Raw genomic sequence first — 20,367 nt, 5'->3', positions numbered from 1 at the left:
ATTTTAGGCAAATGTTCCCTAAGTAATTTTTTTTCTGTGAAACCACTAAAGCAGTAATGCTTTTAGAATCGTGCTGATGTCTCTCTTGACAGCAATGCAGTTCCCTCCTCTGATTTCCTTTTTTCAGTAAGATGACACTGTTTCAGAAATTCACCTCATATGAAACTGCCCTATCCAAATTTAAAATGATTTGTCCTACTGAACCTGCTGTCATTTGTTTCTTTGCCTGCCAGATAGCATGGAGAGAGTGAGCACCACCTATTCTCTTTGGATGTCTAAAATATTGCAAGACTGACAGTAGTGAGGGTGGCATTATTATTCTCTAATCTCTTTCCTGTTCCATAGTTACTGAAGATATTTAAACATCTCTCTATAAAGCTGCACGCTTCAAATTCTGATCTGGAGAAAACTCACAGGGCTTGTGAAATTGGTGGCATTTTTGGCTTTGTGGAGCATCTGGCTTCTTAAGACCATGTCTGCTCATGCATAATGCCTGGTTTTCAGAAGCGCTGAGTACCCTCTACACCAGCTGAAATCAGAGGAAACTGCAGGTGTTCAGCACTTCAGAAAATGAGACTCAAGTGAACTAGAGCTGGTGTGGTACGAGCCAGCCTGAAGCAGAACATCTTCCTGCATTCAAAACCACGCTGGTGCTGTTTCTGGAGGCTGCTGTGGAGGCAGAGTAGCCCCAAGCCAGCTGTCACCACACCTGTTACAGTGTCATTGAGCCCCAGATATGTTCTCACAGGATCACTGATCTTGTCTCCTGTTTAGTGTCGTGTCATGTTATGCAATATTTTAACTAGCTGATCACTGACAGACTCTACAGATAATGAAATGTTAGACTGCAGTGCTGTGTTGCAGCAGTTCCCCTTGACTCCCTTACCACTGACACCTGTGTTGAAATGCCCCATCTGTTGATAATGTTTCATAATCTGACAGTGTATTAACAATTTAGATGCTATTCCTTCTTAGCATGTTTATTTGTACACCTTTATGTCTTTAAAATCTTGCAATCTATTAAAAGGTAGATTCTTAAATCTTACGCTACTGGAGTGAAAGATGCACTCATGTAGCTCTCCCCAGCTGTTGGGAAGGCAAAGAGAAGATTGGCTCTTCTAAGCCAGCTTGCAGAAATTGCAGTCAAATCTGACAGAGAAGTGTGTGTATACAAAGAAAAAGAAAATCCTTGCAGTGCTGGTACTGCTAAATTTATTTAATAAATATCTGTATGTTATGGAGCAATAAATTTAATTTTATAACCCATCTAGGTATGAGATGTTTTATTTATTTTAAAGGAAACACTGTAATTTTGCTCCATTTTATCTTCATTACAATTGTATTATAATCACAAGAGGTCTTTGCTGGTATCTTGTTTGTATTGATAAGTAACCTCAACTAATGGGATTACTTGCAGCAGTGAAAAGTACGTATAGGAGCCAAAATATTAGACTGTGCCTTTATTAATACAGGTGAAAAAGCAGGCAGCTTTTTGGAAGACTTCTGCTAAAATTTCTTCAATAGTTTATATATTTTGGTGCAAGAATTTTTCAAGGTTAGGAGGTGACTGAAGTCTCTGAGTTTTCCTGACTTTTAATTAGAGTTAAGAATCCACCTTGATTTTATCCTTTCCAGTTGTGGTCACTCTTTGGTGTAGTTTTCATTCCCTTTACGAGACAATTTTTCTGAAGAAGTTGGTGAGTCTGAGGCTTTGCTCATTTTTCTTCAAAAGCAGTACCAGAAGAGTTCAAGGTTCTTATAGAAGAAAAATCTTACATTTTTACATAATACACATTTTAAAAAACACCTTTTTTTTTAGTGTTTCAAGCTCTACTTTTGAAGAGAGTAGCAGGAGGAATTTGTTTTGAAATTTATTTCCTAAATCAAGAATTAATCAAGCATTAGAAGTCTGATTACAAACTTATCATAAGGGTTCATTGCACTGAAGAAGCAGCAGACTTTTAAGATTTTTACTCTTTTGAGAACAGACATTGTTATTTGATGTCATGTATTCTGTAAGAAGCATATAGAATCACAGAATGGCCTGAGTTGGAAGTGACCTTAAAGATCCTCTAGCTCCAACCCTCCTGCTGTGGGCAGGGACACATACAGGCTAATTCTCCAGCTCATTGGAGGAGCCCTAAAAGGTGGGACAGAAACACTTTGGCATAATCTGACAAAGTAATGAAAAACTCATATATCTAGCCATGGGCACTTAAAATTCGGATGTTCAAACATGGTAGTATTAGTTTGTGCTGATTTTGTATCTAGCCTCCAGCAGTAACAATTAATCAGCCTGATCAGATAGTGGGTTAAAACTGGGAGCTTTGTATAAAAGAAACTATTTCTTCATGCAGTAAATTTTGCATGGCACTTTTCACTTAGAAATCTTTGCAACTTATATTGAAATGTAACAGTTAGTGGAAATCTGCTAATTTTCTAAATTCCTTGTTTCATGAAGGAGTTTTAGCTCTTCGGTATAAATGGCTGTCATTTGGTTATGGGATTGTAAATAGCAATTATCTATAGTGTTTCACTGTTTGGCCAAACAGTTGTGAGAGAATTTGCAGTGACTCCAGTTTGCTGTAACTTAATTAAACTGTAAAGTTCTCTGACATCTCTGACCTTCTTAACAAACTTGTGTTCTTTAAAAAGCAGCCTTTTCACTGATTTTGAACAGACAAGGCTCCTGTGTTTGGCAGATGGTACTGCAAACCAATATGAGAGTTTTAGCCTCCATAGCTGATATTGGTCTTGCTGGAAATACAAAATGATCACATATAAACAGTAAATTCTCAGGTAAGGTTTGACAGAAGCACTACTAGGAGAAAGTTTCCCTATTAATTTTTCCATATTTCTCAGAGGATTTGCAATTAGTTAGGATACAAGTACTCTGGGTCAAATTGTTCAAAGGTATTTGAAAGCTTAAATATGATGAGGGATCAAAGTGCAATTTTAAAATATTTTAAGTCATTTAGATGTGGTGGGTTTCATTTGTTCTTGCTTGGACATCAGGGTATGAAGGCCAACCACAAACAGTTTACAAGAAAAGTAAAACCTTCAAAACACAGCTGGAGGTCTTCATTGACAGAAGAGTAGGAGTTTACCTAGTCACAGTTTTGCTGAGGCCTTTAGATTATTCAGAGAGAGCTCTGAAGATGAAAATACAATGAGGTTGTTTAAAAGACTCAAAGTTATGGTACATGGCAAGTGAATAAGCAGAGACTAAAGTGTGGTGAAAGCTATATGGGGAGTTAGCAAAAGCAAATATACTTTTCATTTGCCAGAAGACTGGAAATTGCAGAAAGGTTTTTATTTTTCACGTGTAATATTTCTATCTACTTATAGTAACAAGTATGTTAGTAGTGCTGTATTACATATAATAATACATGTATTCTATTTCTGTGTTATCTTCTTAATATTTAGCAACTACAGCTGAATATGTAAAATCAACTACTGGCTACAAACCAAAGTCCATTATTAACAAACAGACTTTTTTTGACTCTGCTGTGATAAATCCTGGTGTGGGCCTACAGTTGAGAGGCCAGGTATGACTACTTTCTGAAGCAAGTGGCCAGATGAAGATGGGAGTGCCCAGAGGTGTCTTACATGAACCTGAAAACATGTTCCTTATTGTAATTGATAAGATTACTTTCTATTTTTAGCTCATGAAAGAGTTTTTCAAATACTTCTAACTGGATCCTGGAAACAATTTAGCTAGAACAAACAGTCTCTAAACAAATCTGTGTGTGTCTCCTATGGAAATGTGGGACCAAAATGTACTAATGTTGATTTTCAGTGTTAAGCTTTCGGCCTGCTCCCAAGCACCAATCTTCTCTCTTCTGCATCCCCATTTTCCACATATTTCTGAGTGTAGTTACTAACACTTCAGTAATTTTGAGGCCATAGAGATGGCTGTGGCCATGTCTGCACTGTTGAATAATAGCACTGTTGAATAATGCCACACAATCTGCCCCGTAGTCACTTTTTAAACCCTGTAAGAGTGAGTGAATATATTATGGGAAAGCATAAACTCTTAGTTTAAAAGATTAGTATTGATCCATTACATCTATAAACAGATCATGTCATCTGTTACAGGTGAGCCATTCTCTTATTTCAAGCCAATTTTACTGTTGCAGCCCTCATCTCACAAGCGTCTAGGGTTGCATACCTGCTACTTTGGGAGCCCCCAGCCAGTCATTTGGTGTTTACCAGCCAAGGAGTAGCTGTGGGTTTTGGAGTCCAAGGGTGAAATAGCAATTTGTGTTTTGGAAGAGAATTCTAGCAAAGTAGTGCATGTTAGGTCTGGATTTTCTGTTTCAGAAAAAGAACTGATTGTAGCAAACTTCTTCCTCCAATCCCTACATTTCTTCTTACCTGTTTTTACAACTCTAGGAGTCCCTAATTTGCTGTGAGGCTGTGGCTGTGTTACATTGCTTTACAGCATCTGGAAGATGTTAAAAGTCTGATTTTTCTGATTTTTTAAATTTCGGTTCATATCAGAATAGGAGAGCGAATTATTTCTTTAACTGTACGTCTGAAGCAGATTCATTGCAGGTATGTGTGTACCTGCTGAAACTCCCTGCTTTGCTGTGAGCATGGCCCAAGGTCTGTTCTCACTGTAAATAGCTATTCTTTTTTTTCTGTACAGCCTTAGTGTAGTTTTCCCTCAACACTTTACATGAAATATTAATTCTCTAAGCACTTTCTGTCCCATTGAGGATGATGAGGGAGTCCACCCATGTTCTGTACAGATGCTGAGGATTTGAAAAAATGAATTAAGGAAAAAAAATCTGTGTGACTAAATTTGATGTAATCTGGAAAAGTAATCCTGTTGCTCAATTTTAAAGTCAGTGGGAGTTTTGCCTGTTTCAATTTGGCCCAACTAAGCTAATCATAAAAGTGCCTAGTTTTCAAAGAAACTTAGTAAAATATTACATAAAAGAAAGCCAGATCACATTAAGATCAATGGGAAAGCAAACTCTGGAAGAAACATGTGAAGCCCAGAATGAAATTATATGCCCTCGCTTCTTAAAGCTTGCAGCTAAGAACCTCTGCTGGCTGAGTGTGTATGTAGGAACCCTGCAAACTGAGTAATTTTCTTGGTTGGTTATCTAAGTTTTTTCATCTTCCCCACTGACCACTGCAGGAAGCCTGATCTAGACACCAATCAGCAATTGCATGCAGCTGCTAATGACAAAACTAATACAGAAGAGGAATGTCCTGTGAAAACCACAGAATTGCAGAGTGGTTTGGGTTGGGAGGGACCTTAAAGATCATTCATGATGTCCAAGCTGTGGATAGGGACATCCTCCACTAGACCAGATTGCTCAAAGCCTCATCCAGCCTGTCCTTGAACACTTCCAGAGATGGAGCATCCACAGCTTTTCTAGGCAAGCTGTTCTAGACAGTAAAAAATTTGTTTCTAGTATCTAATCCGAACCTATTCTCTTTCAGTTTAAAGCCATTCCCCCTTGTTCTGTCACTACTGTCCCTCTCAGCTCCCTTTAGCCCCCTTCAGGTACTAGAAGGTGCTACAAGGTCTTCACGAAGCCTCTCTACAGTCTGAACAACCCTAAATGTATCAGCCTGTCTTCAGAGGAGAGTTGCTCCTTTTAAATTTTCCTTTTTAAAAAGGTGTGTTATGCTTCCTCTTTTCCAATGGGAATTTCACTGAACTGCTGTGACTTCTCAAATGTGATGAATAGTGGCTTAGCCACTTCCTCTGCCAGTTCTTTCAGGACCTGCAAATGCCTCTCATTGGGTCCTGTGGACCTTCAGGCTCCTTATGTGTTTTTGAACCTGATCTTCTCCTACTGTGAGTAGTTCTTCATTCTCCAAATTCCTGCTTTGCCTTCTGCAAGTTGAGCGGTCTGACTGGAGCATTTGCCAGTGAAGACCAAAGCAAAAAAATCATTGAGTACCTCAGCCTTCTCATTTCCTGGGTAACAACCTCTTCCATTTCTTTCCAGATAGGGTCAGCATATTCCCTAGTATCAAATCTCAATACAAATCCCTTGTGAAAATAGTGAAAATCTCAGACAAACCACTGGGTTTGTTTTACAGCTGAGATGAGCCACTGATTCATGTGAGCTAATGTGTTCCCACAGTAATGGTCTCACAATTAGAAAGCTGACACCTTTGGTTCATTCTTTTAAATATTATCAGAAAAGTCTCAATTCTGGATTTTTGCATGTGATTTTCTCACATGAAAGACAACCTGAGGCTGCTGGAAACTGGATGTTTGAGTGACAAGCACATGTGATTTTAGATCCAGAACACCACTGATCAGAGGGAGTCCCACCCTTCCTCACTTGTGTCATTTAGAAGGCGGGTGTCTGTATTTGCGCTGGAATTTGTATCCCTGTAGACAGACTAGTACATTGGTTATGGTTTACCTTGGCTAAAGTAATGATAAAAATGCTGCAAATCACAAATGTACTTGCACAACAAAAGGCCATCGTATTGCCTTGTCTCTGGGTAATCTTCTGCAATGTTGTTGCCTAAAGTTCTGTATGTGTCTGAAGAGTAGTATCTTTTTTTCCCCTGAAAATCTAACTGAGAAGGGGGACCAAAATCCCTTATTTAGCCAGCTGTAAGTCCTCCCAGTTTTGTTAGTCCAGATTTTATAGAAGAAAATATTCTTTGTCAGTTTAGTGTCTCTGTGAAGGAAGGTTGAGTAAACCTGCACTTTGTGTGCCCTCATGTCAGTGTAGCTGATTTACCATTTAGTGTTCGGTGGCATATAGAAAAAGGACTGGTGTGGTAGATGCCAGCATTTGGTCTTTGGTAGGATTGTCTTCCTTTGAGCTTCTCATACAGATACAGATGCTGCTTTTTTTTAAGCTCTCATTGAAATGAAGATTATGCTGATATTTAATCTTTTTTACCTGTGTATTTCTTTTACCTCTTTACATATCAAAACTTACAGTAGTTTTGTACCTAAAAAAGCCATCTAAAAACTCCTAGAGGTCATGGCAGCGGTGGCAAAACCAGGCTGGTTAATAGTTACTTCAAGAACATACTGTTTTCCTTCTGTGACTCATGCCTTTCTTTTCAAAAGCAAAGCAAAGCAGCTTATAGATCAGTTAGGTGTGAGGAAGTAAAACAATGGAAAAGAACGTCATATTCAAGCACTTCTGTTGCCATCATGCTGGTGGCTGACAATAGCAATTTTTCTTTGCAGAAATAATAATGCTTGCCATCTATTATTCAAAACATTGGGAATGAAAGAAACCTGAAGTTTATAAAGCGTCACGGAGTAGCCAGGTACAGGGCTGTGCTGAGGATGTGTACAATCACGTGCTGTTTTGGAGTCAGCCATCCTAGTTGCTGTGAAGTTAATGCAAAGCACAGTTGGTCCCTTATTGGGGCTATAGTAGAATATCTTTCATAGGATCTGTATTTCAGGTGAATCTTCCTTACTTTCATATGAAATGTATTGGCTTTAGTTTATATCGTGTAAATAAGAGTATGTCCTGATGAATATGAATAAAGTGGTTAGTTTGAGTTCAGACACCAGGGTTTGACATGAGGCAGGAATACTTCATTCCCTTATAACTGCTTTCCTCCTGATAGAGGCAGAGGCTGAACTATGGTTCTTTAGTGCAGTTATAATTTTCACTTTTATTATAAAGGAGAGGCACAGACATTTTATATAATACATGGCTGTGAAAATAAAGTCTATATTTGATAATTCCAGGTGAGGTATTGGAAAGGCTTTGGATCCTCATTTCTAATACTTTTTCTCTCTTTAGTGCAGAATTACAGCAATGCATTTCTAAAACTGTGTTTCTGTGGCCATCTTACATGATGCAGAAGGGTGGTGAAAAGCATTCACAAATGTTGAATTTTTAGTCAAGTACTCTGACTTCTGAATTTTATTGCTGTATTAAGAACACTGGCATTTATACATTCTGTGATGACCTGCAGACCACTTTGCTTATAAATGCAAAGCCATCAGTTTGTTCTGCAGCATGTTAGAGACATAGCTATGCTACAAACTAGCAAAACCTTATCAGTTTTTCGTCTGATGAGATTTCTTGGGTTTTTGTTTTAGACACTGAAAAATCTTGCTTTTTGCAAACAAAACCTTGCTTTGAAGAGCTCACTTGAAACTAGTAAATGGGTTTATTGTAGAGGATAAGGAGAAATTTGCCAATATTTTGGGAGGCTGCTGAATGAAATACACTAACTACCAAGAACTCAGATTTGGTGAACTACAATACCACAATACATGTTGTAATCACAGTCTACAAAAGCCATGTATTCAGGGCTACAGTGCAGTGGAATGGGGAAAAAACAACTGGAATTTGTTATTCATCAGGGATAACTTACTTTCTTTGTTAAACCACAGAAGACATTGGGTCTTCCCTTAAAAAACATATCATGACCATATCATGCCAGAATAATGTGCTTTTTCAGCCCGTTATCCATCTCTTCAAGGTTTTTGAGAGCTCAAATCTTTCTGTTCTTCAATTTATCAATAATTTTGCAAATCTTTGGGAAAATTCTGTTAGTATGAAAAAAGAGAAGGATCTTCTGAGCCTGCTGCTAAGTAGGTAGAGAATTACCTTTTCATTATCAAGAGCTGAAAAACTTTCAGTTTTTAATATCAGATTTCAGTTTTTCAAGTGCTTTTTTCAGCAAGTTTTAACACCTGTAACATTACCTGTTACAACACCTGTTACCCTGAGTATTTTTTTTCAAAAAGGGAGTGAAATCTGGCATTTGCCCAGAGGTCACTGATATCAATATTTTCTTAAAGTTCTGGAAGAGTTTTCAACATTGATGAAATCTAGGTCACCTGAAGACCCCAGTTACAATATTTTAGCAAGGGTGATGTGAGTCAAATTGATGTGTACTTCAGTAGATGCCTTGGACTAATGGTGGTACCTTATACTCACAAGGTGGCATCAGTATGTCAGTGCTTTTATTTCCAAGTCAACTAACAAATAGTTAAAGATGCAAGAATATAATAATTCTAAGTCACTTGGAAGAAACAATGTAAGCAATTTAGAGGTGATGTTAGAAAGCAGTCTGCTGTTAAATCTCAGGACTGTCAGCTGATATACATTTCAACAACTTTCATGACCTTTTTGAATTTTATTGAGGTAAGATAAGTAATAGAAAACAGTCTTCACGGAGCTTATTATTAAAGGCTGTATTTAAAAAAAAAAACAATGCACAAGATTTCTGTGTAAAGTTGCTTGGTGGTAAAATAATATGGTATAACTTGATAGACTGGTATGAATTATGCAATGCATATGTAATGGACAGTGTATTTTTAGAGGCAGTGAAAATGAAAATATAAATGTGTTACAAAAATGAAAAGTTAATACAAACTTTTCTGGTTCTTCTGTTCTGGTTTGCAAAACAGTTTCTACATTTTTGTTTTCTAAATGGATCAACCATGAATGTGCAATAATGGAGATTAACTCAGCAGAGACAAAAAAATAGAATTTCTTGCGCCAGGCTATGTGTGTTATTAGTCATGTGGTTAACTGTTGACAACACAATAGGTATGAATTAATACTATTATGTTCTGTATTCAGGGTCTTGTTTCAATTACAAAAGTTTATTATGCAATGATACTTAAAAAAAAAAAGTATTTTACATGGTTAATTGCCAGGACTCTGGCATTTCTGTTTATCCTTACAGAATAGTGTCAGAAAGTAGTTCCAAGACAAGAAATGCAGTCTTCTGCACTCTTAAGCAGCTAAGTCAGAGCTGAGTATAGAAGGAGTGGAAATCAAAGGTTGTCAAGGCATAGTGCACTGATGAACAATTACGAGCACAATTCTTTGCAGCTTCCAGGAAATTGATGCTTTACATTTCTCTCAGATATACAAATATCTTTCATACATTTCACTGACTGCTAAAATGTACCATTTCATATTAAGGTGTCATTATAACATAAACATAGAAATGTTAAAATGAGCATTTTGGCATCTAGAATTGGGTTCTATGTCTGCCTGTGGGACTAGCAGTTATCATTGAGGCGCTGGGTCTGATTTTTATCTGCAGGAAGGTAGCTTAAGAAGCAAAATGATCTTAAGATGGTTCTATATTATGTATAATTTATCATGGTGCACTGTAATCTATCATGGATTTTTGCTTCCTGTTACTGGGGAGTATATCTATCTAATATATATCTAGGCTGATTTGTGGTGTGCAGGGGTAAGGTATTACTATTAGTATTACTACTTACAAAAAATAGGTGCAAAAATGTAAGGTTGTTTCTGCTGCTGGCTATTTCTATGCAGGAAAACAGATAGCTTTTTTACTATCACAGTGAAAATATGTCATTGTTTTCATCAGCCAAAGAGCAATTTGATAAAGGCTCAGGAAAAAACTGTACCACTTGGCTACTCACAGTGCTTAAATATTATTAGACCCCGTAACAGCTTTCTTATGGCAAGCGTTTGTAACATTTCACAGGTGATGTGCCCTATTACACTGTTCTTACTTATTACTTATACTTACTTATTACTTATTACACTGAGGTAGAGTTTAGCTGGGCCCAAGAAGAAGTTGAATAAACTCATCAGATCCAGGAGCTGAGAAACAGCTACCTTTCCCAGGTGACAGTCTCAAGGTCCCTCTGCTTCTGATCTGCAGACAGTCTCGCCTGGATGTCCAAAATCCCCTGACATAATTTTTTTTCACCTGCTTAGGAGGCTGATGGCTTACCCTTAAGCAACTCCAGGGAGTGTTGCAACACTTGAATCTTTCATACACAGTTGTGGATAAGGAGTAAGGCCGTTTGGGTCCACCATTTGCTTCTGCTGTGTGTATGAGATGTTGGAACAGTCTTAGGAAGCCACGGAGCACAAGAAGAAGTTACATAAGGAGAGGGAATGTGTCTTTACCACCACAAGTAAGAGGGAAAGACATAAGAAAGGAAAAAACCCCACATTCAGTGGTGAACATGCTGTGCTGTCAAAGTCATGTCAAAACATAACCATGCACTTGAATAGTAGATCAGCAGAACTTTTCTGTATTAGGCTTCTTCCCTAGCAGGTCTTTATGCTACATTTTAAATCAATTTCTAATGTTGATACCGTTCATCTGATTTTGTGGTTAATTTTTCATCAGTTTTGGTCTTATTTGTAAACTGTCCATGCCTAGATTGCAATTTCAGATAATACATTTATTTGGAAGACTGCAAAAAGGATTTATTCTTTAATTAGTCCAGTAGCTGACATAATCTGAAGCTTAAGATCCATAATTAGTCAACTGATTTTTGACTCCCATTATTTGTGCTCTGCTTGGAACAGAACACAACAGCCTTTCTCCTCCCAAAACAAGTGGCTTTTTAATTACAGGAATTTTTTCAGTGTATATAAAACCCATTTTCCATAAATAATCAGCAAAAATGTATGTTCTTTACATATGCTCATAAAAATTATGTAAGGAGGGTTACGAAAATGATGATGAAAAGTTCAACTTAGAAGCAGATTAATTGTTGGTCTGTTTTTTTTTATTACTTTATTTTTCAATCTATGGAGATGCTACAGTGGGTGTTTCTCAGAGTGTAAGCCTGATTGACTGATGATTTCTATTTCACAGCTGTGTATTACCAGATATTTCTCTCCCCTCTTTCCACTTGAAGAAATAGTGCTGTGGTATTATAAAAGGCTTGTGCTACTTTGGACTAAGTGGAATCTAATAACAGCTTCCACTCAGCAGGTGACACTTAAATACTCTTTAATATCCTCATAAAAATGGAATATGAAGCAGTTATTTGTAGATGTAAGCTGGAATGAAGAAGAAGAGCTCTTCTGTTATTTCTTTCCCTGTGAGTTTTTGTCTGTTAGTCAGAAAAATGATTATCTTCATGGTTGCTTGTTTGGAGTGGCTGTCTGGAGGCCCAGCTGTGGAGCACCAGTCTGAATTAGAGCCACATTTTCTCTGTTCACCTGCCAGCTTGGTTCATCTAGACGGAAAGAAAAGCCTTAACCCTCTGAAATGATGCAGCATGAGCTCAGAGCAGCTCTGGGCTAGCAGCTTCCGTCCTGACTTTGGCTCCTGCCCAGGTGTTGGATGGTTGGACTGAAGCTGGCCGAGCATTTAATTTTGGAAGCAGTGGTGGAATGATGGTTTTGTCATGGAGTTGGAACATTCTGAGAAAAGTGGAGACAAATAAGCTGTTATTTGTAGCAAACTTTACAAGGTGAATAAACAAAGTGGCTGATATATTTGGGAGAAAGCAGAACCACCTCAACAGGTGACTGGTGTCAGTGACTGACCCAAATGCCTGCATGCACCAAGAGAACTTGCACTTGCACTGACTGGAGTAGGGATCATGCAAATCCATGGTGACTCAGGTGGAAATGCTTTTGGGAAGGAGTTGAGCTGAGAGAGATACAAGGATAACATACTGCTTGCATGTCTCTCCATCACTGACAGTGGCAGAATTGAGTGTAATTCTCTACTAGCTGGCTTTTTTTTGTGAGGCTTTTTTTGCTAGGCAGAACAGGTGTGGGACTCATCTGTCCAAGGTACTAGTTGTCCTGGACTCCCTTCCTTGGCAGGAGAAGCTTAAAGGAAGTTGTCTTGTGCATCATGCCATACAATTATTAAGTGTTTCCACTGACTGTAAAGGCAGCATAGTTTCTAAGCATGCAAAAGTTTGGTTTGAAGTTGCACATGACAATAAATAGTAGGAATGTGCTTTAAAATGGTGTTACTGGCTTTTCAGGGCTCTCATCTCTGTCATGCTTAGCCTTTGAAGGAGGATATGCGCCAGAAAATGGTGACATCACATTTCTTAGTGACATTGAGGGGAGATGCACAGCTGATGGGAAAGAAAAAAATCCAGATCTTAGTCAGGCATTGCCTTTGCTCTCTCATTATGAAGTAATCTGAATTGAGTAGAGAAATAACTGACTATAATAGAGAAAAAGCATATGAGGTAGCAGAGATTGTGCATCTGCCATTTTCAGCACTGAGAAGTGTTTACTGGAGATCAAAAGATGGTCTTATGATTTGGTTCTGAATTTTGGAATGCTTTCTGCTTCCCTTCACATGTTCTAGTACAAGGTTTAAAATTTTAGTTGTAAAAATTTCAAATATTGATGTGCACAAAAACATGTGATGTGTTCCAATACTTGCCCCCAGAAACATGTTGTCTCCTTTGGTGAGAAACCTGAGGAAATGATGGGCTTTCAGTAGATGACCAACTTGACAAAAACTTTGAAACTTGATCCGTAAGTAAGAGGTTTTAAAACTTGCATTTCCCTGACAGAATCACAAGCCTGATGTGTTTGACTGTAAGGAGTATGTATGTATGATTCTATTCATGATATTAAGGACATCTTCCACACATCGTCAATGACGGCTACTTACAAGATGCTGTGCTTATAAGAAGCTGGATATGTATGCTTAAGTGTTTGTGGGATTAGGATTTGCCTTCACTTACTCTTCTGATTTTTGTCTAATTCAAGGGAGTTATGTGGTTGGCTTCTGAAGATGTGATGTAGTGATGGCTTCAGAGATTACTTCCCCTCTTAGCAGGTGTTCTCCAAAAACGGGCCAAGTTTACAACTAAGTAATCATTAAAATATAGGCCAGGAGTAGTGGAAGGTAAACCCTGCTTGCCAGTTGAAGTTTCTGGCTTGGTAAAATTCTGGTGCTACTAAATACTTGATCTTAATAACGTAGTACCTGATGTCAGGCTTTGTTTACCTCCTTGTTCTACATTTGCTTAATGTAGTAGTTTCTGTTGCTCATTGGAGATGGATATTAGGTGTGTAAAGTAACTGTTTATAGTTGCTCTTTATATTTACATTTTCTGGTTGTATCTTTAGGCAATTAACAACAATTTAGTAATAGGTGTGCATTTCTGAGTTTTTAGTTAGGTTTATTCAACCATTTTGCATTTTCCAGATAGCTGTTGATGTGAAACTAAGGGTGGAGATCTGTAATTACTTCAAAGGATACCAGAATCTGTTTATTATTTTCAACCCAAGGGAGTAAACCTGTCACAGTGTCTATTATTTAGTGGCATGAGAGTAAACTATACTTTATAATGCTGTCATTAAACCAGTTTCCCTACTCCCCCATTCATTTCCTTCCTTATGTTTTTGTAGCACATTATTTTCTTCAGGCTGAATTCTGTACTGGAGCTGCACAACATTAGATCTGATCTGATTAGGGAGGTAAAAATGTGACTGTGAGAATACTCATCTTGGGAGAAGATACGTGATTAAAGGAATGGTGGGATACAGACACAAATCTGTTTGGAGAGATGTTGACTGAGAAGATCTCAGAAATATTCCACCATATTTGTAGGCTCATAATTCACTATAAAACTAAAGCTGTCATTTTAACATGATGGTAAAACTTCAGGAAATTATCATCTTAAGGTTCGGATTCTTATCTGAAGTTCATCCAGGCTGTTACACCCTGAAGTTCTATACAGTCTGGCTGCATCTCACATAAGAATAGACTTTTTATTTTTGTGAGGTTTTTTGCTACTTTCTGCCTCCATCTGGAAATGTGGTAAGAAAAGCCTTTCTCATCATACAATAATTCTTGTTAATATTATTACTATTTCAGCATTTCGTATTCCAGATTGGGTGGAGGTTACAAGGATAATTCAATTTAATATGTGACTGTATATAAAGAAATTTTTGGTTGAATCATCTGGGGGGAAGCAAATAGTTTTAAAGCATCTTTATTAAAATACACCACATGACTTGTAGTGGCCTGGAACAGTGCCTCAAGATTGCTGTCTGGGATTGTAGCATAGCAGGAGTGAGTGTCCCTGGTATATCTTTTACCTGGTTTGCATCAAGACTCAATTATGCTAGAGAGAATTTTCACTGTATTCTCTGAGTACTTAGTGGACTCAAAATAACAAAAATTACTCACTGTGTATTATATGTATCTTGCACTACCCTTCTATAATTATATCAGTATTCATGAAGATGATTTATTTAAAATGGGGTAGTGAAAGTGTGGTATTTTGGTTTTTAATACCTGGCCCTTCTCATTAAGGAATTGCAAAACATTCCTGACTGCTTATGTGCTGAGTGTCTCTGTGGTGGTCTGTCCATGAGTGCTGGAGAGGTGGAAAAATTCTGCTATTGGAACTGACATTGAGTCTATTGGCTGCAGCCAGAAAATGCCCTCAAATGTTTGTCTTAAGTAGCATATATATGTTATTCAGCTTTTTGAGAATTGTTTGGGATTCTTTCAGATTACAGTTTTGCATTAGAAAATACTTATTTGTTAAAACTCTTAATTAAACCATCTATTTGTTTTCTTAGTCTCATGAAAATTTGGAGGAGGGGGTTGTGGGTTTTGTGTTTTTGTAAACCAGTCATCTCTGCAGTTTTCCCATGCAGGAATATTGAGGAAGAAAGAGCAAGAATTTACCACATTCCTCTCTGGAGATGTGGGAAACTATGGATGAGATTCAAGCCCCCACTTAGAATGAGAAGTGCCCTGAGTGAGAGGCAGTGGTGTACCCTGAGATAGATGAGATGTAATAAACCCAGCTGTCTATTTAAATAGTTTGAGTGGACTCTCCGTGAAACACTGTCCCACTAAGGCAAATGTGTCCACTACCATTCCTCATAATACCTGTCTACTGTCCAGGTTCTTGGTTATAGGTAATACGTAAAAATATGTTTTCTCATGGTAAGACACAAAATAAAATTTTCCACAGTTTCAACAAAAAAACCCAACTACACGGTTGTTATTAGCTGGTTTAGTGGAAACATGAAGTACAGGAGAAAAAGTGTGTGTGCTCTGAAAATGAAGTATTATTCTAGAATATTGAAAATTGTCTTTCATGACAAATGTGTTATAATAATTCCTTTCAGATTGCATGTTCTCTAAAAGTATTTTCAATAATGTGCAGTATGACCAAGGAGTTGGTTCCTCAATAGAAACTACAGTTGTCCTGAGCATATCAGGGTAAAGCACATCTTTACATGAATTTTGCTGCTCAGACTATGCTTAGATTTGGTTTTTTTTTTGTATTGGACTACTTAGCTGAGTTGAAACTTGTATTAATTTTTTTGGCCCATTTGTCACAAAGCTTGTGACCTGGCTCCCAGTGAATATCCCTTTCTTGAGTACATCCTAGGTCCCTTGTAGCTAGCTCAAAAGAGATGAAATTGTGACTCAGCACAAAGAATAAGAATGTTCCCACACCCTCTTATAATCTGAGAGGTGAAGAAGCTTGAGCTCCAATGTGCTCTCCAGTTATTTGTTCTGGGAATAAATAGAAACGATCATTTCTTGTTCTTCCTTTTTGCAAGTTGTGTAACTTTAATGCACTTCTTTTGAAGTATCTCCAGTAAGAAGCCAGGGCATCTTTGTGGTAACCATTTTATTACACAGAATGAAAAGGTTTCCTATTCCAGCCTTTATCATTTGAATAAAGAGAGTTACCTAAGGCATAAAAAGATCTAAGCATAGGAGAATTGAACTGGAATTAAATATCTATTAATCCCCATCTCCCTCTTCAAAAAGGCCAACAACTTGCAAACCAGTTGGTCAACTACAAAAACATCCATGCTGTAGTAATGAGGATGCATTTGTTCCCTTCTGAGGCAGCTGTTCCACAGTGCCACTCAGAGGATCTTTTTTTTAATATGAATTTTCTGTTCCAGTGCATAAACTCTAAATTACTCAACTACATAAATATTTAAGTGAATTTAGCTTTATTGGCAGACATGCAATTCACCAACAGCTGAGATTTTCCTTTATCTATGTTCTCACAATTGCGTGAACTAAGAGTTGTAGTGCGGGTAGCTTTTTTTTTTCCTTTTTTTTTTGGTGAGAGAAGGTTTTAAGGAAAAATTGTAAGGAATTCCAACTATTACGATAACATTTTTATGCTACTTTGGCTCTTAGGGATTCAGTATTTCAAATACAATGTATCTCCCAAGTTATTTTTATCTGGCCTTTTGGCAACACTTAACCAGCTTTTTCTAGCTAAGTTATATTTGCAATAAAAAATCAGTGGGAAATATTTTTGTTTACACCAGCTAACATTTAAGAAAAAAAAAAAATCTATAGAATTCTTCTTAGAACACTGAATTTTCTATAGGATTTTAAACACAGAGGGGAAAAAAAATTATCATAAAATCTTTGAGTTTAGGATACTTTTATGCGAAATCACCTGGATTTATTGTTGGTTTTCTTATTGAGGTGGCTGTAACAGCAGCCATTGATGGGACAAGGGTGCCCACGAGAGCATGGCCCAGAGCAGGCTGGAACAGAGTCCAGCATTTTGGAGTCTGGCCTGGTGTCTGTGCCAGGTGGAGCACTGACTTGTCTGGGCAGCTGGATGCTCCTCCATCTCTGCATTGTAGACTGCTGAACCTTATAGCCATTCCTTCAGATGTGTTGTTCTTTAGGTCCTCTGGGACTGTATCTCCCACATTCAGCTAGACATCTCCAGCTTCTAATTTAGTTCAAGGACATAAAGAATGGATGCCACCAGGTCACACAGAAGAATGACACTTCTAAAATAGCAAACAGCTGATATTTGTATTTTATTTTTAGCTTATTTCCTGTTGTTTTCCTGTGGCTGCTGATGTCACAAAAGCTTCCTTTCTGGTCGCTCTGCTTAAAATATACATACATTGTGCATATATGCGTCTTCATGCCAGAGTTTGGCTTTGTTAGATTGTCCAGTGTATTTGCTTATGAATGAAGCAGTATTGGCTCAAACTCCTTGAGAACGAGAACTGCAAGGAACTTGCTGAAGGGCCTTTCTGTGAGGCTTTTTCTTCTTCTGTGAACACAGCCCTGAGAATTTAGATGCTCAGCAGGCTGTGTTCCCAACCTGTGTGCTTGTAGCATGAGCAGGCAGACATTTCCCCTTACAGACACACAGTAGACAGAAGACTTCATTCTTGGCCCAAACACTGAATGTCTCTTCTCCTCTACTTTACAGCAAAGGATTGAGTCAACATTAGTCCCCTGTAGGACTTAATGTCAGAACGAGTAATTCATCAGGAGTTACCGTATGTATATGGACTGTAAGGGAGGGAGAGTAGGGTCTTCAAATGCTATAATAATACAGGATGCTGTCCCTGGAGGTGTCATGTGGATTCTTGCTCTCTCCTTTTTATTTTTAATTCCCCTTTGAAGGAAGTTTATTGAGTCATGCAGGACTAAAAGAAATGCAACAGAAAATAATTCCGCTTCCTTATTTCTTGCCTTATTCATGCACTGACCAGACACTCTTCGTCTTCCTAATTTCCGATCTCCTTGCCCATATCCATTCACTTTCTGAATTTCTTTGGCTTATAATGACACCACAAAATCCATATGATTACTCATTTAGGCTTATTGTTTCCTTTTTTTTTTTTTTCCTGAGGGGTAGCCGATTCTCATAAATACAAGTTATTCCTGGACAGGTAAATTTTAGCACATGCAGCATTGAAATAAAGTGCTAGGTATTACAAGGAGTTCCCAGCCTTTCGTAAGCAAACATGTAATTAGAAATTATTCATTTATTCCCTGCTGGGCATTTGCTGGAGTTGGAAAGAAGAGGACTTTTGTCAAAAGCTGATTTTCTTTGTGTTTATTTTCCCATTATTTTCTTACTGCATGAGAGTGCAACAGAACCAAAATTTTTATACAGTACTGCATATTGTGGTTCAGTCCTAGTGTCACATCATAACTGTCGCCACAACATCATGTCCAGTGGCAATTGAGGCATAAATTACCCATATTTTGTTCAGAATATCCTATTCTTGGTACATTTGTGTGCATGTTTTTTAAAGAGTCTGTAGGTATCTCTAATGAGGGACTTCTATTTGTACTTAAGTGGCATTAGGAGATCCTGGCTGTATTAACAGCACCCAAAAGACAAGGGTTTGACCACTGTCCATCTGGGATCTCAGAATTTCACATGAAGTCTCTCAGTTGCATTAGTACATGGAGTCAGTTCTCCTTCTGTCTAACTGTGCAGTGAATAGCCACAGCTTCCATTAGAGGTCCTTCAGCAGAGTATCTACATGATAGACACATTCTTAGAGATTTTGTGTGGTGCACTCCATAGATTTCTCTAAGTGGAATATGCATATACATTCTATTTAAACTTCTCTTAATTTTCTTCTTGCAGGTATTATGACAACTTTACCCAGTGCACAGAACGTGAAGCCAACAATGCAAGTTGCTTTTGGCCAAACCCCCTTGCAGAAGGCTTTATCACTGGAATTCATAAACAATTCTTTTCAAACTGTACTTCAGAGAAGGTTCACTGGGAAGATCCACCGGATGAAATTCTCATAACACTGATCTTGATCCCAGTCATGTTGACATGTGCCATGATAACACTGGTAGTATGGTGTAGCAAGAGAAGTGATATCCTGGTGTAAGTTCTTCCTCTGGGCTTTCTTTTTCTTCATTTCTTTCTTCCCTAAGCACTAAGAAAGGAGGATGGAGAGAGGAACTTGGCATAAAGATTTCAGATCTGCTGAAATGGAACCAGTGAGATACTGAGGTGCTCCTGTGGACAAAGAGCTGCCTGCTGCTGCTGCTGCAAGTCACTGCTTCTGTCTTGACCATGAGTGTTGCTGGTGGAAAACTACTTCCATCAAGCCTCATCAACATGGAATTCACAGGCAGCTCCCAGAAACAGGAGAGTTCCCAGGCAAATGGACCCCTTGTCTGCAAAAGGGGTAAAGTTACTTTCCTATGGGTAAAGCTGGCTGGTAAAGTTATGCAAAGCTGTATGTGTGTAATACTGACCGTGGGGGAAGTGATATCTCTTCAAGTCTTGTGCAGGACACTCGAGGTTTTCATCTGTGAACCCTGTGACTTGGGAGAGATCACAGGCAAAGGAACTGGTCTTGGATGTAACCAGGTGGCAGCTTTTCCTAGAAGCTATCAAATTCATCATTATCAAAAACGGGAAGTATTGTTCTGGCAAAGAAACAGTTTATGTGTCCAGTGACTCTCTGCACAGGGAAATTATCATGCCACATTATAAAATAGTTTATAAAACTCCTTTAAGCATGGCTACTTGGAATTGTATGTCTTACAAACAAACTCTGGGAGGATGTACAGGTCTTATTTTACAGAGCTGGAAAACGTGAAAGGAAATTGGTTGATTATAAATATACTAAGGAGTAATGAAGAAACTATCATATGCCAGACTCTTTATTTTTCCTCTTTTATAATTATTATTCTTGACGACTTGTGTTCACTGTATACTCCTCACTCTCACTTCAATTTGTGCAAGTGATATCTTACAAATAAATATAAAGGTGTCATGTTGATTGAGGTGCCTTTCAGAGTAATGTACATAAATTCCTCGTCCTGTGAAGAGTGTGGGAACTAAAGTATGAACATCAAGACTTGGAATAGAAGTAGGAGGAAAGAGAAAAAACT

General features: G+C 38.0%; 1 protein-coding gene across 1 annotated transcript in view; it reads left to right on the top strand.

Moving 5' to 3' along the window:
- RAMP3 (receptor activity modifying protein 3) overlaps window positions 1-19,482 on the top strand; it is a 40,822-nt gene extending 21,340 nt beyond the window's left edge. The window contains exon 4 of the mRNA XM_082277377.1: window positions 19,097-19,482. Coding sequence (XP_082133503.1) covers window positions 19,097-19,352 — 256 coding nt within the window. The 3' untranslated portion in view covers window positions 19,353-19,482. The remainder of the gene's footprint in view (window positions 1-19,096) is intronic.
- The last annotated feature ends 885 nt before the right edge of the window (window positions 19,483-20,367 follow it).

This window comes from Coloeus monedula (genome assembly GCF_965178545.1).
Source record: "Coloeus monedula genome assembly, chromosome: 1".
In the NCBI taxonomy this organism is placed as follows: Eukaryota; Metazoa; Chordata; class Aves; order Passeriformes; family Corvidae; genus Coloeus; species Coloeus monedula.
The sequence above is the reverse complement of the archived record's forward strand: the minus strand, read 5'-3'. Positions and strand labels throughout refer to the sequence as shown.